The 20,385-nt window shown below is 35.3% G+C and overlaps 2 protein-coding genes and 1 pseudogene across 3 annotated transcripts; all 3 read left to right on the forward strand.

The window, feature by feature from the left end:
• Positions 1-2,669: 2,669 nt before the first annotated feature.
• On the forward strand, positions 2,670-5,795 carry LOC132178440 (putative protein NRT1/ PTR FAMILY 2.14). The gene is made up of 4 exons (XM_059590879.2): positions 2,670-2,859; positions 2,987-3,204; positions 3,853-4,424; positions 4,940-5,795. The coding sequence occupies exons 1-4, from the start codon at positions 2,670-2,672 to the stop codon at positions 5,793-5,795; spliced, it is 1,836 nt and encodes a 611-aa protein (XP_059446862.2).
• A 1,187-nt stretch (positions 5,796-6,982) lies between these two features.
• LOC132178927 (protein NRT1/ PTR FAMILY 2.13) lies at positions 6,983-11,395 on the forward strand. Its single transcript, XM_059591514.2, has 4 exons — positions 6,983-7,300; positions 7,427-7,644; positions 8,213-8,784; positions 10,208-11,395. Exons 1-4 carry the CDS (start codon positions 7,123-7,125, stop codon positions 11,088-11,090), a joined length of 1,851 nt encoding a protein of 616 aa, XP_059447497.2. The 5' UTR covers positions 6,983-7,122; the 3' UTR covers positions 11,091-11,395.
• Positions 11,396-17,973: 6,578 nt separating this feature from the next.
• Positions 17,974-19,867, forward strand: LOC132178441 (uncharacterized; annotated as a pseudogene). Its single transcript, XR_015911912.1, has 3 exons — positions 17,974-18,582; positions 18,996-19,198; positions 19,490-19,867. The product of XR_015911912.1 is annotated as an uncharacterized LOC132178441 (transcript).
• Positions 19,868-20,385: the final 518 nt, after the last annotated feature.

Below are 20,385 nucleotides of genomic sequence, written 5' to 3' on the forward strand. Positions count from 1 at the left end.
AGAATCTTGTGAGTTTGGATATAAATATAATACATGCTATTCTTCCAATTTTTGTTCAACTATTTTTTAAATTCACAATTAGATCTTTTTTTTTTTTTTTTTTTTTGATAACGTAGGAGAACTTTACTCAGATTAATTGCACGTCGCAAACGCATACTGTACAACAATCCTCACCGTTAATCAAACTCCTACGAATAACTGACCCCACCCGCCAGAATCAGTTACCAGGTAATCCAAGAGCTTTCACTCCTGACGGGCTAAGCAGTTTATCCTCATGCCCAGGAGGCCACAATTAGATCTTTACAACGGATCTTATAAATTTAATGGTAAATTTAAGGACATGGACCGAAGTTGGACACAAGAAGAAAAAATAACATTTGTGTATAAATATAAGTATTTGTGTGAGTAATGCTACAAGTTTCTCTTGTGTCTCTTTTGTCTCTTTTGAATTTCTTCAAGAATGATGTGGTTATTAAAATTACCATTGAGCTTATAATTGATCATTATTGTATTTTAATTAAATAGTTATTTTAATAGCCACATCATTCTTAGAGGAATTCAAAAGAGATACAAAAATAATTTTTAGAATTACTCGTATTTATGTGTATATATATGTATATATATGTATGTATGTATATATTGAAAGAAGTTTGAATAATTGAGCCAGCTCAACACAAAGAGTATTGATAGGAAGGTTTCCAAGCATCGTTCGTACTTGTGAATGACATGCACCAAAACTGTGATTATGACAAATTAAGTTTGCTTGTCCCACAAGAAGGGACACCCGATTGTTTGAACAAAATGGAATCTGACACGAATTATGCAATCATAATCCCATTTTTCCTCCTCCATCACTTAAAATGATTCCATTTCCATCATCACCCACGTTGCCTTGCCACGGGAAGGCGGCAAAGTAAAGCGCTCACTTTATTTCCTTGTCAAATTCTTCCCATCTTTTTTTTTTTTTTTTTTCCTGAAACACAATGCCAGTGCTTTTACGTCATTTTTATAGGACTAAGAAATTTCCAGTGCATAAGATTGAGATACTATTTTAATGTAATATAAATTAGTTCATTTATATATATATATATATATATATATATATATATATATATATATTTCCTTGTCAAATTCTTCCCATCTTTTTTTTTTTTTTTTTCCTGAAACACAATGCCAGTGCTTTTACGTCATTTTTATAGGACTAAGAAATTTCCAGTGCATAAGATTGAGATACTATTTTAATGTAATATAAATTAGTTCATTTATATATATATATATATATATATATATATATATATATATATATATTCGTTTCAAAACCAATGCCCTACAATAATTAAAAAAAAAAAAAAAAAAAAAAAAATCTGCCCTACTAGGACTATCCGGCCCTTCGTGTGAGCAAACTTGAGGCAGCCCAAGTTGGATTACAATGAAATACTTTTCGTCGGCCTGGTTCCGCTCCAGCCCTGGCCCCTGGTAGCCCATATAAGCTTGGGTTACTAGCTAGCCCATTTCGTTTCAAAACCAATGCCTCCAAAATTTTAAAATTTTATTTAAATTATATGTTTTTTAAAAATAAAATTTTATTTAAAACAAAATATGAAATCTCTCTCTCTCTCTCTCTCTCTCTCTCTCTCTCTCCTTCTTTGGAAAGGTATCGAATTTCAAGTGCTACTTGCCATAGGATAAAACAAATTAATTATGGCCATGGATTTCTGAGTCTATAACACTTACTATATTATGATTTAACATTTTTATTTTTCCTGATCAATTTAAAAGTTAAAATTTATCCATACTTCTTTATACTTTTTTACCATTTGGGTTAATCGCTAATTAAGTAAGATTTGTCTTTCATACTTGCTTGCTTAAATTAAAATTTATGTGATGCGGGATTCTGCTTGATCGAATACTTTAGTTATGAGAGATCCAATCCAAATTAGCATGCTAAGAATTTGATTATCAAATTAAGGCTCCGTTTGGTTTAACTATTTAAAATTGTGATTCAACTTTTAAAATTGTGTGTTTTTAAAATGCACATCCTTATATGCAATTTTAAAACGTGATTTTTTTTCACATTTTTTCACACACATTTCCAAACGAAGCATTTTTTGTAATTCGGTTTATTTAAAATGCACATTTAATAAATTAATTTAGGGATTTTAGGGATTCTAAGGACTCTTTTGCACAATGTAATTTGTAAAAGAACTTCGCTATAATGTCCATTAAACTTTTACATTTTTCATGATGCCAGAATGGGCTTGAGCCCATCCTTTCCATTTTTCATTAGTTTTAGTTCTCTTATTTTAGTTAGAAAATTATTGAAAATCAGTTAATACAAAGGCAAATCCAAATCTTCAGATACTTAATTAATGTCATTTAACAACTTAGGCTCTTTAAAAAAAATGGAGGGTTTTGGATTTGGGATTACTTATCTAAAATAAAATTAATTTTAACGGAAATCCTTTGCAAAGCAATATGCATGAGATTCAACCATATGCCTGATGTGGAAGTGGGTCCCGAAACGGATATTTTTGAAAGAATGATACATGCATGATAGACACGTACACGTACGTCTGGGTGGAAGAGCTTGGTGGACACATTTATAGGAGAACACCATTGAAAGAAAGCTTCCCCAATACACACTCGATACATCCCTCCCTGGAAAAAAAATGGTGGCACGGAATGAGAGGAAATGGGGAAGCTCCTTATGGGCTTGCTGCTGTGGAAGTCCACGTGTTCGTTCATACTGTTCGTCATCCTCGGAGCCATCTTCACTAGAACAGAAGTTGGTGGAACAAGATGGAGTCCATTTGTCAGACCAAACAAAGCCCGGATGGAAGGCCATGCCCTACATTTTAGGTCTCTCTCTCTCTCTTTCCGTTTGTTTTGATCAATAAAAACATGATCGTCGGTCTGGATTTGATCTTAATTATCACACACATAATTAAGGAAGCCACTTGGGAAAATGCGTGTATATATATTGCAGGAAACGAGACGATGGAGAGGTTGGCAACGTATGGGCTGACGGCAAACTTCATGGTGTATCTGATGAGGGAGTTTCAGATGGAGCAGGTGGTCGCTGCAAACATTCTCAACATTTGGAGCGCCGCCTCCAATTTCGCGACCATAATTGGTGCCTTAATTGCTGATAATTATCTTGGCAAATTTCGGATCATTGCTTTCGGATCCTTCGCATCTCTCGCGGTACGTACGCTTTTTTTTAAAAAAAAAAATTTCAGAATTTACTCGATCGGTAACATATGATCTGAAGACTTGCAAATAAATGAATAAAATATGATACGTTGTTTTCCTGTATTTTATATACTCTCTGTTTAGCTGTATTACTTATTTTGGGTTACAATCTCCCTGTTTTGAAGTGGTTTGATCTTGTGGGAGAGTCTTTTGATGCTGGTGGTTGTCCTTCAACAACAGCTCCATCTCGGTTCTCTACAGCACCATCCCCGCAACAATCATTTAACAGTGATTGTTGAATTTATTGTATAAGACTCTTCACTGAGTTCTTATGCATTTTAGTACCACCTTGTGCGGCCTAGGAAAATACTTGGCTTGGTTATGGTTTCTCTCAGACCATAAATGAAACAATTGCCTACTATTTGGTTCTTTTGAACCATTCCCTGTATCTTTGCTGCATTTTCCGTTTAACCCTCTTTCCCTTATTTGATTAGGAAAAAAAAAATGAATAAAATATTTTGAAAAATATTTTAATCCAATCCATTTAATTAAATAAATAATATCATTCAAGCATATATAACTCACTTATTTCATTTTAAAACCATGTCGAATTTGCAAGTACTATAAAAAATTGTAATGGATAGTCAACTATTACTGCAGGGTATGGTGATAGTAACATTAATAGCCTGGGTGCCGCAACTGCGCCCTCCGCCATGCATAGCTTCAGAGCAACAGCCGGGCCAATGTAATGTGTACACCAAAGCCCAACTGGGCGTTTTAGTTGTAGGCCTAAGCGGGTTAGCCATAGGCTCTGGCGGAATCCGGCCGTGCAGCATTCCCTTTGGCGTCGATCAATTTGATTCAACCACTGTCCAAGGAAGAAAAGGAACCACCAGCTTCTACAATTGGTATTACACCACACAAACAGTGATCATGTTGATCAACCAAACTCTGGTCGTCTATATCCAAGACTCCGTTAGCTGGACCTTGGGGTTCGGGATCCCGGCGGTGCTGATGTTATGCGCAATTATCTTACTATTTGCGGGAACAAAGATTTACGTGCACGTGAAACCAGAGGGCACCATGTTTTCTGGCATTACGCAGGTGTTTATAGCAGCTTACAAGAACCGCCGACTTACGCTTCCGGCTAATGGAGAGGTTGTTGGAATTTTCTACGATCCTCCATTGGAGGAAAGTGTAGCTTCAAAGCTTTCCCTCACCCAACAGTTAAGGTAATTACTGATGTCATTTCTTTTGAAATTTTTATATTATAGTGTTAAATTATTGATTAAATGATTACATTTATTATTTTAGAATACTTCACTTTATACTCCTGAATTACTATGTGATTCGACAAGTCTTCCAAACTTCAAAGCCTCTCAATTTGAATTTTTTCGTCAGATTTAGCTATTAACTTCTAACGGCAATATTTAAAAAAAACCAAAATATCTTTTATTTTATTTTTTACTTTTTTTTTAAATTTTTAATTTAGAATTAAGAGCAAATTTGAAATTTTATAAAAAAAGTCATGGGTATAAACGTCATTGTTTTATTTTTAATGTTTAAAATCTGAAGAAGAGGTTCAAATTAATTGTAATTGAAAGTTCTGAGGTTTAAATTTAGAGGTTTTGAAGTTTGGAGGACTTATCAAATAGCCTGATAATTTAGAAGTTTAAAGTAAAGTTACCCATATTATTTTTTATCAACTTATGTAATAAATGGTGATTTAAATGATTTGCTTTCCAAGGTTCTTGAACAAAGCAGCTTTGATAGGCGCCGACAAGGAAGTGAAACAGGATGGTTCTTGTACAAATCCATGGAAACATTGCAGCATCCAACAGGTAGAAGAGGCAAAATGCCTAGTAAAAGTTGTCCCAATATGGACATCGTGCATCATCAGCTTCATTTCCATGGCACAACAAGGAACATTCATCGTGTCACAAGCCTTGAAAATGGACCGGAACATAGGAAGTACCAACTTCCAAATCCCTGCCGGTTCACTGAGTATCATATCACTTATCATAATAGGCACATGGCTTCCATTCTATGACCGCATTCTACAACCCGCAATAGCAAAATATACAAAACGTGAAGAGGGGATGACGACTCTCCAAAGAATAGGATTTGGGAACGTTTTCTCGATTCTGACAATGGCGGTTGCCGGAATTGTTGAACAGAGGAGAAGGGTTTTGGCAGAGTCGCACGCTGGGCCTGATGGGGTCGCACCCATGTGTGTCATGTGGTTAGCACCGCAGCAAATCCTAATGGGTCTTTGTCAGGTGTTCAACACAGTTGCACTGATTGAATTTTATAACGAGGAATTTCCTGAAAACATGAGAAGCATAGGCACGTCTCTGTTCTATCTCACATCTGCCGGAGCAAGCTATATGAGTAGCTTGGTGGTGAATCTTGTGCATAATGTAACCGGAAAGGATGGCGGCCGGCGGCCTGACTGGCTGACCAACGATATTAATGTTGGCAGATTGGATTATTTCTACTTCCTCATAGCCGGAATGGCGGCGCTGAATTTTGTGTACTTTTTGTTCTGTGCTCGTCAATATCGTTACAAGGCCATTGTAAAGGTCCAAGCAGACCCTGTCTAAGATTGGAAGATTTTGATCAACACCTGAAATTACTTAGACTAATCTACATATAAAAGCTCAGAATTAATTAGGATTAAGACTTTTGGATTTTTTTTTAATTTTTAATTTTTATGTATGGTTCTCATGATAACGCTTGTGGAATTTATTCCAAAGAAACTATTTGCTCCTACACATTTTAAAAGAAGCGATTGAACGTGTTCCAACCGTTCTCCGCCCATTATTAATTCCTTGTTGGAAAAATAGGGAACAAGGCCAACATCTTCTCTATTTATTTTCAAGTATATATACGATATTTTATAAAACATTATATATCATTTACTCTGGAACATATATAAATTAAGGGATTTGTTAATCCTGATTTAAGGGATATTTTTGTATTTAAAATATTTCAAATCACATGTAAAGCTTTATAAATAGAGTTTTGTACTAAAATTATATAATCAAGGAAATATGTAGCCTATTGAAGCTTTAGTGTGTAGATGTAAGATATATGTCGAATCACCTTAATCTTTGTGTCTTTTTCTATTTCCTTCATTTTATACTCATCACTTTTTGAAATCATATATGATATCAGTTAAGATCTTATAATAATTGAGGATGACTTGATCGAACACTATATATAATGAGATCACTTGAAAGCGAAACTGTTTGGGAGGTAAAGGGCCATGGTTTTCAATTGAGATGTAAAAATAGAGATAGATCGAAGAAGAAAATATATATATATATTTTCTAAATGAATTTCTACATATACACGAAACTAGGCAGCTAAATCTCTTAATTATTCTACGTATTTGGATTAAACGATCATTTTCATTTGGTTGGTGGGATTTAATTTGGCCAAGTTTCCATATTTGCATCCATCAAATTAAATCAACTCTTTGATCATTAAGATGAGAGTCTCTTCTAGCCAATAAGCTTTTTTGTTTTTTTGTTTCCGACAAGATCAATATGACAGATCAAACCGAAAAAGTGACGGGAGTCACTGAGATACAATATGAGAATTGAGATAGATGTTAATACAGGATTATGGATCCAATGGTCGGATTCCCATGTCCACAAACAAACAAATTAAAGTAGGCCCAAGTAAAAACACACCATTAGTACTCTTCCTTCTGTGCATGTGCTGGAATTGTTGAGAGTGGACTGAAAATAACACACGTCGATCTTTTGTCCTAGAAATTTTATGACACGACACATTTGCATTTCGTCATGAGCTAGCCATTAATCAATCATCCACCCCCTTCCTTTTCTCTCCCTTCTGCTTTATTTATAGGTGTGCGAGAGCCAAATTTCTTTGGCTCAAATTGAAGCTGAGCAGAGAAAGAAAATGGCACTTGAGGGTAAAAGGCTATGCTGCAGGGCCAACTGTTTCCACATGCCTTCATGGTCAATATCGTCAAAACCATCGTCCCAACAAGAACAAAGGGCAAGAGATGACAAAGTTTTATCAGCTACAATTACCAAAAGAAAGCCGGGTGGATGGAGGGCTATGCCCTTCATCTTGGGTATCTCTCTCCCGATCACAAACACACGCACAAAATAACGATTTTTTTCCCCCTCTAATTTGTAGCAGGCTTGTAAAGTACGTATGTAGCTGACGGGAAAGGTTTTGGCGTTTTTTTGGATTGCAGGAAATGAAACGTTTGAAAGGTTGGCTACTTTTGGATTGTTGGCAAACTTTACGGTGTATTTGGTGAAAAAGCTCCACATGGATCAGGTTTCCGCTTCCAATGTTATTTACATATGGTCCGGTGTGTCCAATTTTGCGCCATTGGTGGGCGCTTTCATCTCTGATGCCTATGTCGGCAAGTTCCGGACAATTGCCTTTTCATCCTTCGCGTTACTTCTGGTATATATGTATACATATATGCCCCTCCCTTCTCTCTTCCATTAAAATCATAATTTTGAGGAACGTGGTGATAACATCAGTTCATAACGATGTATATATATATTGTAGATTTCCTTTTCAAATTTCTTTTCCGTTTTTGTTTTTGGTCTGGTTGGATTTAATGGTCGTGGTGGCTCTCTCCCAAATTGTGGAAACCGATTTCAATCAAATAATTGAGGATATATTGATGTCATAAGCATGATCAATAAGGCCAAATTTAATTGTTAGGTGAATTCATGCGCATGCTGTGATTTATGATTTGACGTAGTCACGTATCCCCCCAAGAGGTGATTGAACAGTGACAGTGCTGAGCCAATTTTCAAGTTTTCTAATGCATGGCTTCTGCTTTGAATAAAATTGAGTGAATGCGTGATTTCTATAATGTTTAATTAATTAGGCGATCAGGGTAGTAAATATTTATGTTATTTTATCTTTTGCATATGTTATCGTGCCGAGCATCTCTATCAAATGTTACTTTCATCATTCCAGCAGCGGTAAATAATTTTTACCAACGTCATGCAATCGACAGGGAATGGTGACGGTGACTTTGACGGCTTGGATACCGGAGCTCCTTCCTCCACCGTGCACACAACAGCAGAAAGTCTTGGGTCAATGCCTAGGTCCCACCAAAGCTCAACTGGGTATTTTAATAATGGGACTAGGATTTTTGTCGATAGGCGGCGCCGGAGTTCGGCCGTGCAGCATTCCGTTTGGTGCGGATCAATTTGATCCAACCACAGATGAAGGGAAAAAGGGGATCAACAGCTTCTTCAATTGGTACTACACCTCATTCACGGTGGTCTTGTTGCTCGCTCAAACTGTAGTGGTTTATATCCAAGACTCTGTCAGCTGGGTATTGGGCTTCGGGATTCCCACTGTGTGCATGTTCTTCTCGATTATCTTATTCTTCATCGGAACAAAGTTTTATGTGCATGTGGAGCCTGAGGGAAGCCCATTTTCCGGCATTATGCAAGTTCTTGTGGCGGCTTATAGGAAGCGCCGGATTGAGTTTCCAGCCGACGGCGAGTTAAACGGACTTTTTTATGATCCTCCCTTGAAAGGGGTTGTAATGACAAAGCTTCCTCTCACCGACCAATTCAGGTAACAACATATATATATATATGTTATTTATGAACGATTAGGTATGGTTGATAGTGGGTTTAAAAGCTTAAAAGCTTTTTTTTTTTAAAAAAAAAAAAAAAAAGTGATTAGGTATGATTTATAACGATTTGTGAAGGATTTTTGGTGAGATGCACATTTTTAAATTTTGAATTAATGATAGTGTTTAGTGTTATGAGTTTAATTGGGAGTTTATAATGTTTCTCTACTCAAAATATATTTTTTAAAAGCCAACTAAAAACTTTATTTTGTTGTATTTTTAAATGGATAAATATTAAACATATTTATTTTGAGAAAGATACAAATAAATATAAAGTTAATTTTTTACTAACAAAAATTAAATAATAGAAGAATTAAAAAATAAGTGGTGATAATGTGACCATATCACAACTACCTTTGACCTATTGTGGCTCGTTGGACAGAATTGGTTGCACTTCCATAATTGGAGAAGACACAAATGTGTCATGTGACAACCTTGACTTAAAGAATTAAGCTCATTTGTTTTTTTAAAAAAATATTTATAGGAAAATGTGTGAAAAGTAAAAGTTATCAACCTATAGTTGTGATAATATCCTCGCAGTCGGGGACGGGAACCACGTTGAACCTTGGGGTCTCCCAAAAAAAACAAAAAAAAAAAATTATAAAAAATTATAAAATTTAATTTTTGACTCTTTAAATTATTTATTTTAGAATTTTGTCCTTCCAAACACAAATTTTTAGTTTGCCGCTGCTCTTAGCGATCGAAGAGCATTTTTATTTTGTAAAGCATAAAAAAATCCAAAGGAGAAATTTTTTAATGCTATTCATAAAAGGTCGGTGAAGGTTAAACACATTATTTTAAATTTTTTTAAATTAACATCAAAACATTTTAACATTTTAATTTTTTATATTATATCATTCACTTTTTATTATTATTTAAATAAAAAAATTACTACAAAATAAATTTTTTTTTATTTTTTATATAAAATATTTTACTTTTTTTTTACATTAATCTACATCATCAACTAGTATCTAAGTTAATCCATTTTACCAAACACAGCATAACATCGAGATTCCAAATGCTAGAATCGAGGTGGCTTGATCCATTTTGGATTATTTGAACCTCTGATGTCAGATAATAATTGAGCATTCATACTTTTAGTTGATTTTTGTTGGGGGTCACTGTCTTACGTCATGCCAATAATGAACCTTGAACGTGACACTTTTTTTTTTAATAAATAAAATATTTTATAGTATAACATTCGTCCAACAATTTTATCATACTACTCTTCAGTTAATTGTTGATTTGTTTTATTCAATAAAAATTAATTAAAAGTAATATATTAACTTTCTTAGATAAAATATACATTATTTCAAGTACTTAATTTTCATGGAATAACTGGGTTTATTTATTTATTTCTCTCAGATTCCTAAATAAAGCTGCCATAATAGAAGTTGGTGAACTAAAGGCGGCAGATGGTAGTCGTTCGGATCAATGGAGGCTCTGCAGCATCCAGCAGGTGGAAGAGGTTAAATGTCTGGTTAGAATCATCCCAATATGGTCTGCCGGTATCATTAGCCTCATGGCCATGACTCAACAAGGAACATTTACTGTATTTCAAGCCATGAAAATGGACCGCCACCTTGGCCCCCGCTTCCAAATCCCAGCCGGTTCAATAGGAGTCATATCACTCATCACAGTAGGACTATGGCTCCCGTTTTACGACCGCATCCTCGTACCCGCCCTCCGAAAGATCACGAAACACGAAGGCGGGATCACGCTTCTCCAAAGAATCGGAATAGGGATTGTTTTTTCGATTCTGGCAATGGTCGTAGCCGGGTTGACAGAACGGGTGAGAAGGGCTTCGGCTATAAAACACCATCATCCCGATGGGGTTGCACCCATGTCAGTCATGTGGCTAACACCCCAACTTATTCTGATGGGCTTTTCTGAGGCGTTTAATATTCTCGGGCAGATTGAATTCTTCAACAGACAGTTTCCTGAGCACATGACAAGCGTCGGCAATGCTCTTTTTTCCTGTTCCTTTGCCCTAGCAAACTACTTGAGTAGCTTACTGGTGAATGTTGTGCACCACGTCACCGGAGGGCATGGCCGGCCTGATTGGTTGGCAAATGATCTCAACGCTGGCAGACTCGAGTATTTCTATTTTTCTATAGCGGGGATGGGGCTCCTGAATTTAATCTACTTTTTGTACTGTGCTCATCGATATCGTTACAAGGGCAATGCTGTACAAATACAAGACAATAATTCCCATGTTGACGTGGAGCTTCGGTCGGTCAAAGCTTGAATATTACGAATGTAATAATATTGTGTTTAATTACTTAGCTTTACTATGAGGACACCCAATAAGTAACAGAGGGCCGGGGTTTTCTTTATATATATATATAATATTCCAGTTGGAATGTTAGCTGTGGAATTAGGTATAACGAATTCAATGAATATATAGGGTACGTATGGCTGTTCAAATAATTTGTAACAGAACAAGTATGGGTTGCTTGAGAATTAAATATATATATGTTATCTACATGCACTGCCCGGGTTCAACTAGCATGCTTGCCACGCTAGCTTGTGCATAGCAGTAGCATTTCTCTTTGCCAAATTGCAAAAATTTTTAATAATGAATTCTATTTAGTAGATGTGATTGTCATACAATTACTTGATGCTGTAGATACTTGTAAAAATATATTAAAGGTTGATTTTCACTGTCCGTTAATATTATTGTATAACAGTTTACTAAATAATATTACTCTTTTTAAAAATTTTACGTATCATAGAATATATTTTTTAAAATCTCAATCATTAATTAGTTTTAAATTCAATAATTGAAATTGGGTACTCTGATTATTTAGTAAACTGTTATACAATTATCACACAAGTAAAATTGCGTGACATTAAAAATCAACTTCTTTTGTTTTGTTGATTCAAAGGCTAACATTTCCTACTAAGAGCATCCACATCAAGCTCTTTAAAATTTCTTTAAATTTAACTTTGAAAATGTACTTTTTTTTTTTTCTTTTTCTTTAACTAGCCACTTTTAAAATTACAAAATATCAAACTCTTTAAATATTTCTATATATACTTTAGCTAAATATTATTTTTTTTACTAATAAATGTAATTGCCATGAAATTCACTCACTTTAATTCCACGTGAGAAATTTACCAAAATGCAGTCCAACCACCAAAATAATATTAAAAAATAAATAGCTTTTGCTTTTGGTGTTTTTATATTTAAAGATAACGTTAAAAGCAAATGTTAAATTTAATTTTGGATAAAGAGTTTGATAAATAATGGTTTTTTTTTTTTTTGTGGAATTTGTTAAAATTTTTGAGAAATGTTAAATATGAAGAGCTTGATGGGGATGCTCTAAGTCATCAAGTTACATGACAATCATATATATATATAACCGTCTACTAAATAATGTTATTGAACAAGATTGTATCATGTGAGTAATTTTTGATGGGTACGTATTAATTATATTGATCCATATTTTGAAAGTGGTGGCCGGTGACGTGACAAAGTATGAATGATTGAATTCCAAACGAACCGTTGAAATTTTGAATGCTTGAGATGGAAACAAATCTATTTGGTAGAATATTGGAATAATTTCTAAATAATGATATCCATTAATTATTGTTGCTAAAAGGTTTATATATAGGGTTGTGTGAAGTCCAAGGTGTGGGTGTGGCATCACTGACATGGGATGAGAGACATCCCACTTAAATTTGAAAGCCGATAAGTCTTGTCATGAGATCAAAGTGGAAAAAAGGGATTAGGGAGGTTCAATGATTGTACCCGCTGAGATCAAGCTTGCTTGGAGCCTTCGATCTCCTTGTATTTGCATGGGCATGTAATTAAAGGATGTCATGGGTTGCCTCTCCCTTTCCCATCTTTGAGCCTTCACGGATCTTTGCAGCCCACCGGAATGATATTGACAGACACAGAATGTGGTCAATTTATCTTCGTCTTCTTAATTTCTTGATCGACAAATCAATCTCATTAATATATATATATATATATATACACACAAAAATATTGGGTGAAACTCACTCGATATCAATAGATGCCTTCCCATTAAAATTTATCCCTATATTGATTATATGACCACAATTACCATATGGTACTTACACTCATTTTAGGTCGTATTAAATCAAATTAAAATATATATCTCAAGTGAAGTTAGTGAACCATGTCAATTAAGTGAGAAGCCAAATGTCGTAGTCGATCATAAATTAGATATGTAGTTAATTAATGTTCACAATAGCCTGCTCTATTAATACTGATCAGATAGTATAATAATTTATTTTTTAACAGCTTCATATTCGTGACTCGACCACAAAGTCACAACTTATTCGACATGGTAGGTGACTCTGATTCTAAATTTACAACCTATCGGTTTAAGCTTTTAAAATAAATAGTTATTTAATATAAAATAATTAAAGCATTAATTATATCATAAAATTCATCTCTTTCTTGTCAATTTAAACTTCTAAAATAAGTGATCTAATAAATTATAATTAAGGACCAGTTTAGGTCGATGGGCAAGATCGAGGACCACCACAGCACCACTAACCAAAATATGTCCATATCAAAGCGCGCTGTGGTATTAATCATGCACCATCCTAAAAGTTCCAAAACTCCCATTCCTGGCACTTCCATTTGCCCTAGACCAGTCCTGTAAATGGAAGATATTGCTAAAATATATCTGTCACAAGCGTATAGTCCTTGCGCACTTTATATGTGGTGCCCTTTAGTTTTTACGTGAATAAATAAAAAGATTCCATCATATCTATTCTAGAAATTTTCTAACTTTTTGCCCATATGCAACCCATCAATATATATCCTGAGTCTCCACCACCACCGCCTCTGATATTTCTAGGTCGTACCAGTTACAGATATCATTTTCAATGTTGACTCAGATCTCTGCATCATTTGAAGAGTAATGATACACATGAACAAGCTGTTACTTTAGCAATTTGCGTGTCTGTGTCGGATATTCTGTGGGTTTTATTCATGTATATGTACCAGTCACAAAGATACACCAATTAAGCCGGCCGGAGAAGTATTTCAGTGATCGAGCCATGTCGGCCACTAATTCCTCTCTAGCTAGCTTCCAAATATCTACATTGTACCAAAAGTAACCCACCAATGAGCCGAGACAAAATTGCACATGCATCACTAGCAACCGATTCTACAGCTGGGTGGCTAGCTGCAGGTTCACTGAAAAGGCATTTAGGCATTCACAGAGTTTATAAGTTAGATACAACAAGCCATGGTTGTAAGATTGATGAGTCAAAATCAAGATAGCAACATTTGTAATGCGCTAAACCAGCTAGGCCCGGTCTAGCTGGTAAGGTAACTTTTTCTGTGGTGATCATCAAATGAATATGATTCCCGGTAACTTTTTATAAGTTAAAGTTTTTTGGAATAATTTATGATTTAATATGGTATTAGAACAAAAATATTAATTCACATGTGTTATGCATTACCTAATAAAAGAGAGTTAAAATCCACACGTGAACGAGTGATTTAATACTGATAAAAATCAGTTAACCTACAGATATACAGTGCTTGTTAGTGTTTTTTTTGGTATTTTTTATTGTTGTTTTGAAAAAGTGTTGTAATATAATATAAAAATAAAAATTATTTTTATATTTTTAAGAGTGTTTTGTGCTTTAAATTGTTGGTTAATATTTTTGTTTAGAAAAAACAAAAAAAAACAAAATTTTTGACAAACCAACCCTTTATGATCACTTTGCAAGTAATTTTTTTTAAGGTAATTAATGTTAATTGCACAACAGTTGATTTTCTGCACAACTCCATAACAACTACTCTTGATTTTCAACGTGTAATAACTAATGGTGTGGGTGCTCATCATGAGTTGGCAACCCAGCTGCGGTGTGCAGTGGGGTAATGTGCAACATTAACAAAACACTAAAAATTGCATGTAACGGGAAAACGTTTTTATGCTGCTTCTCTACTTGGATGTAAAAGAAACGATTAGACAAAACACTCTTGTTTTCTGAGGATGCAATCATGCAAGGCATTCAGACGGTATATATACCAACGAACTGGCTTACATCTTTAACAGTGTATGAGGTTGAGAAAGTCGTCTATTATCGTCAAATACCCGGAAATGACTGTTCAAAAGATTTGTATGTCGTTGATCTATATATATCTCAATTGTCATCCCATCATGACATCTTCCCATACACTTAATTTCCTTGTTTAAATTGTCACTTGTCTCTTTTTATGCATGTGTGCCATCATTGATATTGAGATAAACCAAGCCCAGTAGGGATCCCTTAATCTTTCACTTTTTTCGCTTTCTCATGCCCATGCTTCCCATTCTTTTTCTTAAAATGAAAAAAAAACATAGTTGAGAGTCGCATAGAATAGACCTAAACAGTGGAAACCATAAGCCCTCATTTAAGTCTGATTTAGCTATATATATAGAATGACTCTAGAGTATCAATGGGACTTAACACTGCTAATTTTGTGATTTTTCAGCTTAATTTCTGCAATATAGTTATGCATTTCATCTTAACAATGGAATTCTGTATAATTGTTTTGGGTTAATTCAATGCTCTTAATATTTACAAAAAGAATAGAAAAAAGAGAATGCAACCCTCTTTCCCATGCCTCCCACACAATAGGCTTATCTGCGGTCTTGGAGCAGCTCTAAAGATGATGGAGGAGGGTCTTGCATTAACTGATCAACATGAGATCAAGCAGAGAGAACGTACAATTATCAAAGAGTATAGAGATTAAACATGTTGTCCACTATTGACATCTTCCAACCCTTTGACATTAATCGCGATTAATACTTGTATAAGAGTATGTTTGGGATTGTGTTTAAAAAATAGAACTTTTAAGTAAAAAAAAACATTTTTTTTTTTTTTCAAAAGCTTCATTTTTAAGCTTTTGCCAAAAATAATTTTTAGGTTTTTTAAACCCTTAAAAGTGCTTTCAATTTTTTTACCAAACATATACTTTTTTTTTTTTTCTTCTTCAAATGGACTTTTGAAGTGTTAAACGTACTTTTAAGCCCTTCAAATCCACACCCAAACCCCCCCCCCCCCCCCTCCCCACACACATATATATATATATGTGTGTGTGTGTGTGTAAAAATAAGGAGTGAGTAAAAATAGGAAAAATTATATAAAAAGTAAAAATAAGGAGTGAGTAATCCAAATAAAAGCCATAAACAACCAGTAATTACAACAAACCTAAAAACTAAGGCCGCCAACAAGGGCAATAACCAAATGCAAAATTTCGTAACCAGAACAACCAAAGAACCAATTGTGATTCAGCACACTGAATGAGCATGCATTGAAGGGGGTTGAGTCAGAGCCGCCATAGAGAAGCCATATCTCGGAGTCTAAAAATGCATGAGGATACCAAAACAAAAGCTACAACAAGATTGGTGGATCTCCGTACCTAGCCCAAAAAATGATACCATCTATCTATATATGGAGATCCATTACTGGAGAAATGGAGCTAGCACAACATGGCAGGAAAGCACAAAAACAAAATAAAAGAACAAACAACACACAAAACAACAAACAAAACAGAAGCTCAAACATGCACCACAAGAAAAACTAATTAACGACAGCAACAAATGTGGAGGCATTTGAAACACGACGATACTACAAACGCCTATCAAAACAACCAAAATTCTACTAGGCTACTAGCCCCACAAAACACCAAACAAAAAAATACTAAAACAAACGTACAAGAATTCAATTACAACTCAACAACACACATACAAACAAACAGATCCTCACACAGACTACCCATCTGCAGTTTTTGCAGAACCATAATATATACACTTATACAGCAATCTGCAGAAAACTCATTGAAACATAGCTCTTAATTTTCTAAGTTCTTCTTAAACTGGTAGCTTTCTTGATCTGATTTCCTCCCATATTTCAGCACTAGAGTATTGACCTCGATCTTTTTGAAATCACTCACGCTATAGCTAGTTTGTTTGAAAATTTTCTTTTGTTTCAACTAGTGGTGTACATCCTACGTTATTTAAAATTTTAAATGACATAACAAAATATACACCATATAATAATAATAAATTATTAAATCTGCAAAATATAATATGGACCATAAAATGAATTTTCTCTATTTCACTTGAAATAAAGAAAATCTTGATTCATGCATGTGATAAGCGGTTGCACAAATTAAAGTGTCTTGACAAAATAATTAGTTTATGTTTCGTAAGGTACTCTTTGTTTTTTGTTTTTTTAAATAAAATTATTAACAAATAACCTAATTAAAACATAAAATACTCCTTAAAATACAAAAAAAATCTTCACATTTGTACGACGCATCATAACACTTTTTTAAACTAAAATAAAGAATTCGACCAAAAACAAATAGAGCTATAATTATAGAATAATTTTTGGATCCAATAGAGGAAAAAAACACAAATGAATTTATTGCCATTCTTGAAGGCATGGAATTGAATTCCATGCATTTCTAGTTCCATTTCATGAACAATGACCATTTCATGAAGTGAGAAAACTTAAAAAAAAGGGGGTTAAAGTATTTATTTCTTTGAGATCAAGGGTACGTTTGGCATTAGAATTTCATAATTAACAATCTTAAAAAAGCTGTGAGATATCTTGGCCATGCATCGAAGCAATAGTCGCGTACAAAATGGGATGTAAACTTCTTATTATAATTCGATCGGAAATGTTTATCCACTGAACTAGTTGACACATATATGATTTACCGCTACGAGACTCTAGCTATGATGCACCAAAAAAATAAATAAATTCATTTGAGCAAGAAAAACTTTTGGGTAGGCCAGAGCCCAACCCAACGTTATTTTGGGCTCATTTTAGATATATGGCCCATTGGAAAGGGCTAGTAATTAGCCCAGCCTAAAAATTTACACAGTGCGAGCCGCGCTGTGAACCAGACCAATCCTCAAAGTCCAATACACTTCAATCTCTTCCGTGGATCCACGTCACGCTCGCACCGAAATGTAAGGTGGGCAGGAGATCTCTCGCTGCGCATTGTACTGGACTGGAGCAAACGTCAAGGACCCCATAGACTCTGTACACGTGTACTTTGTCAGGTCCCACGAAGTCCACTTCCACTTCTCATTTCCTAAAACCCTTGGCTCCGAGGCCACGTTCATAGGTTTCCATGCTTTGAATTTTCACCGGTAGCGTAAAAATCAGCCTGTTCGAGAACAACACAGCGAAGTACCTCTCGCTCTCGTCCATGGATTCGTCTTCTTCCTCTTCTTCTTCTTCGTCTCCAACGACGTCGTCTCTGCAACTAGCCATGGCGGCCTTGGTGGGGGCCTCACTGGTGGCCATCTCGGCCTTCTACATCCACAAGCGCAGCGTCGACCAGGTCCTCCAGCGCCTCATCGAGATCCGCCGCAAACCCTCTCGCAATGCCGGCGACCGTTTTTCCATCGAGTATGACGACGAGGCAGAAGAGGAAGAGGAAGCGGAAGCAGAAGAAGAAGAAGAGCGAGACGACGACCGGGGGTACGGCTCCGACGGAGAGATGGTGGTTGATCGGAAAATGCGGGGCCGGAGTTTGTCTAAGTCGCTGGACGAGAACATGCTTCGGAGTTCTAAAATTTCGGCGTCGTTGCCCAATGTGGCGTCGAGGAATGATTGGTGAGACGAAGACCCCAAGCTTGATCAGCCACCGGTTGGACTAAGGGCTCAAGGTTTTGCTTTCTCGCTGGACAGACTCAATTTGATTCCCCAGGGGCTTCCGCCTCTTCGACTGGATCAAAGAGACGGTATGCCTTCCATATTCTGCTTGGAAATTTAAAAAATAATTTTATCAAGGCTTTTAGTGATATTATTCTATATAGGTTCGGAACACTTTGAATCAAATACGGTTCGTTGTTGGTTGAAAATAATTTGAGAAACTCATGTGATAAAAGAGAAAACAAAGATAATGCTATCTTTTACTTATAGTATTGCTTATAGTATTGTTGGCTTTCAACTTCTTGAGTTTCTGTATTTTTTAAGGAGTCTGTGTATACTATACATTTTAGAAGTTGCAATATTTTAATTACTTATAAATAAATAAAAAGTCATTTTCCCAATATTTGAGGATATTCTACTTGGTCTTGAATAGCTTTTCAATCAAAGGACAATTTGGGATCCTAAATTGCATCAAAATTTGTTTTCTTTTGGCTATTTGCAGGAGAGAATCAGTATGTCAAGCGTTCTGGTATTGGTACAAGGATAGTATCTGTTGGTAGGCCAGTGACTCCAAGATCCCCTGCTGGCAATGCTTTTGATAATGCAGGAGATTCTGACGAGGAAGGAACTGAGCTTGCAAATGAAGATGACATACTTTTTAGCTATGGATATATAGATTCTTCAACTGATATCACAAATGCACAAGTATGTGTTGTACTATTTACTTAAGCTCTTAACTGTCACATTCTAGTATACCAAAAGTAGGGTACAGATGATATTGAGGTTACCAAAATTAGCAGTTTCCTTGAAAAGTAAACTCCAATCTCAGGTTGTTACTTTGTTGTTCATTACGGGGCGAGTCATGTCAACATAGAGAAAAGTTCTGTAGTCTAATTATATACGTATTATTTCTGTTACTAAGGATACAAATGTGACAACATATTTATGATTAAGTGAGAAATAATAAATCCGTTTCGCTGGTTGATGGATTTGCAGGATGTAAATTCAGACAACCACCAAAATTTGTGCACTGTTCCAATAATGGGTGACGATGGGAACTTCATGCAAGATAAGATGTGCAGTCCAACAGCAAGTGAAGCAAAAGCTGGTGTAGATCCGCTTAGCAACGGAAAGATAGATAATGCTTCAGGGCACATAGTGGGAAATGATCCTAATTTTGGCAACACTAATACTCTGAGAACAACAGTACATGGTATTTTCAACTTCCTTGTCCTAAAGAGTTTCATGGAGATCTATGTCTCGTTTCCATCACTTCTCTATTTTGTTGATGCCTGTATTTACTGGTCATACGTACTATCTGTAGACCAACTCATTGGCGTTATTGACATTTTTCTACTTGTTGGGTTTTTTTAATCACAATTCTAGGGGGAAAAAACCTAAAAAGTATGTTATTTTCTAAATGAATTTCTACATATACACGAAACTAGGCAGCTAAATCTCTTAATTATTCTATGTATTTGGATTAAACGATAATTTTCATTTGGTTGGTGGGATTTAATTTGACCAAGTTTCCATATTTGCATCCATCAAATTAAATCAACTCTTTGATCATTAAGATGAGAGTCTCTTCTAGCTAATAAGATTTTTTGTTTTTTTGTTTCCGATAAGATCGAGATGACAGATTAAACCGAAGAAGTGACGGGAATCGCTGGGATACAATATGAGAATTGAGATAGATGTTAATACAGGATTATGGATCCAATGGTCGGATTCCCATGTCCACTAACAAACAAATTAAAGTAGGCCGAAGTAAAAACACACCATTAGTACTCTTCCTTTTGTGCATGTGGTGGAACTTTTGAGAGTGGACTGAAAATAACACACGCCGATCTTTTGACCTAGAAATTTTATGACACGACACATTTGCATTT

This window comes from Corylus avellana, chromosome 4 (assembly GCF_965113065.1).
Source record: "Corylus avellana chromosome 4, dhCorAvel1.hap1.2, whole genome shotgun sequence".
Classification (NCBI taxonomy): Eukaryota; Viridiplantae; Streptophyta; class Magnoliopsida; order Fagales; family Betulaceae; genus Corylus; species Corylus avellana.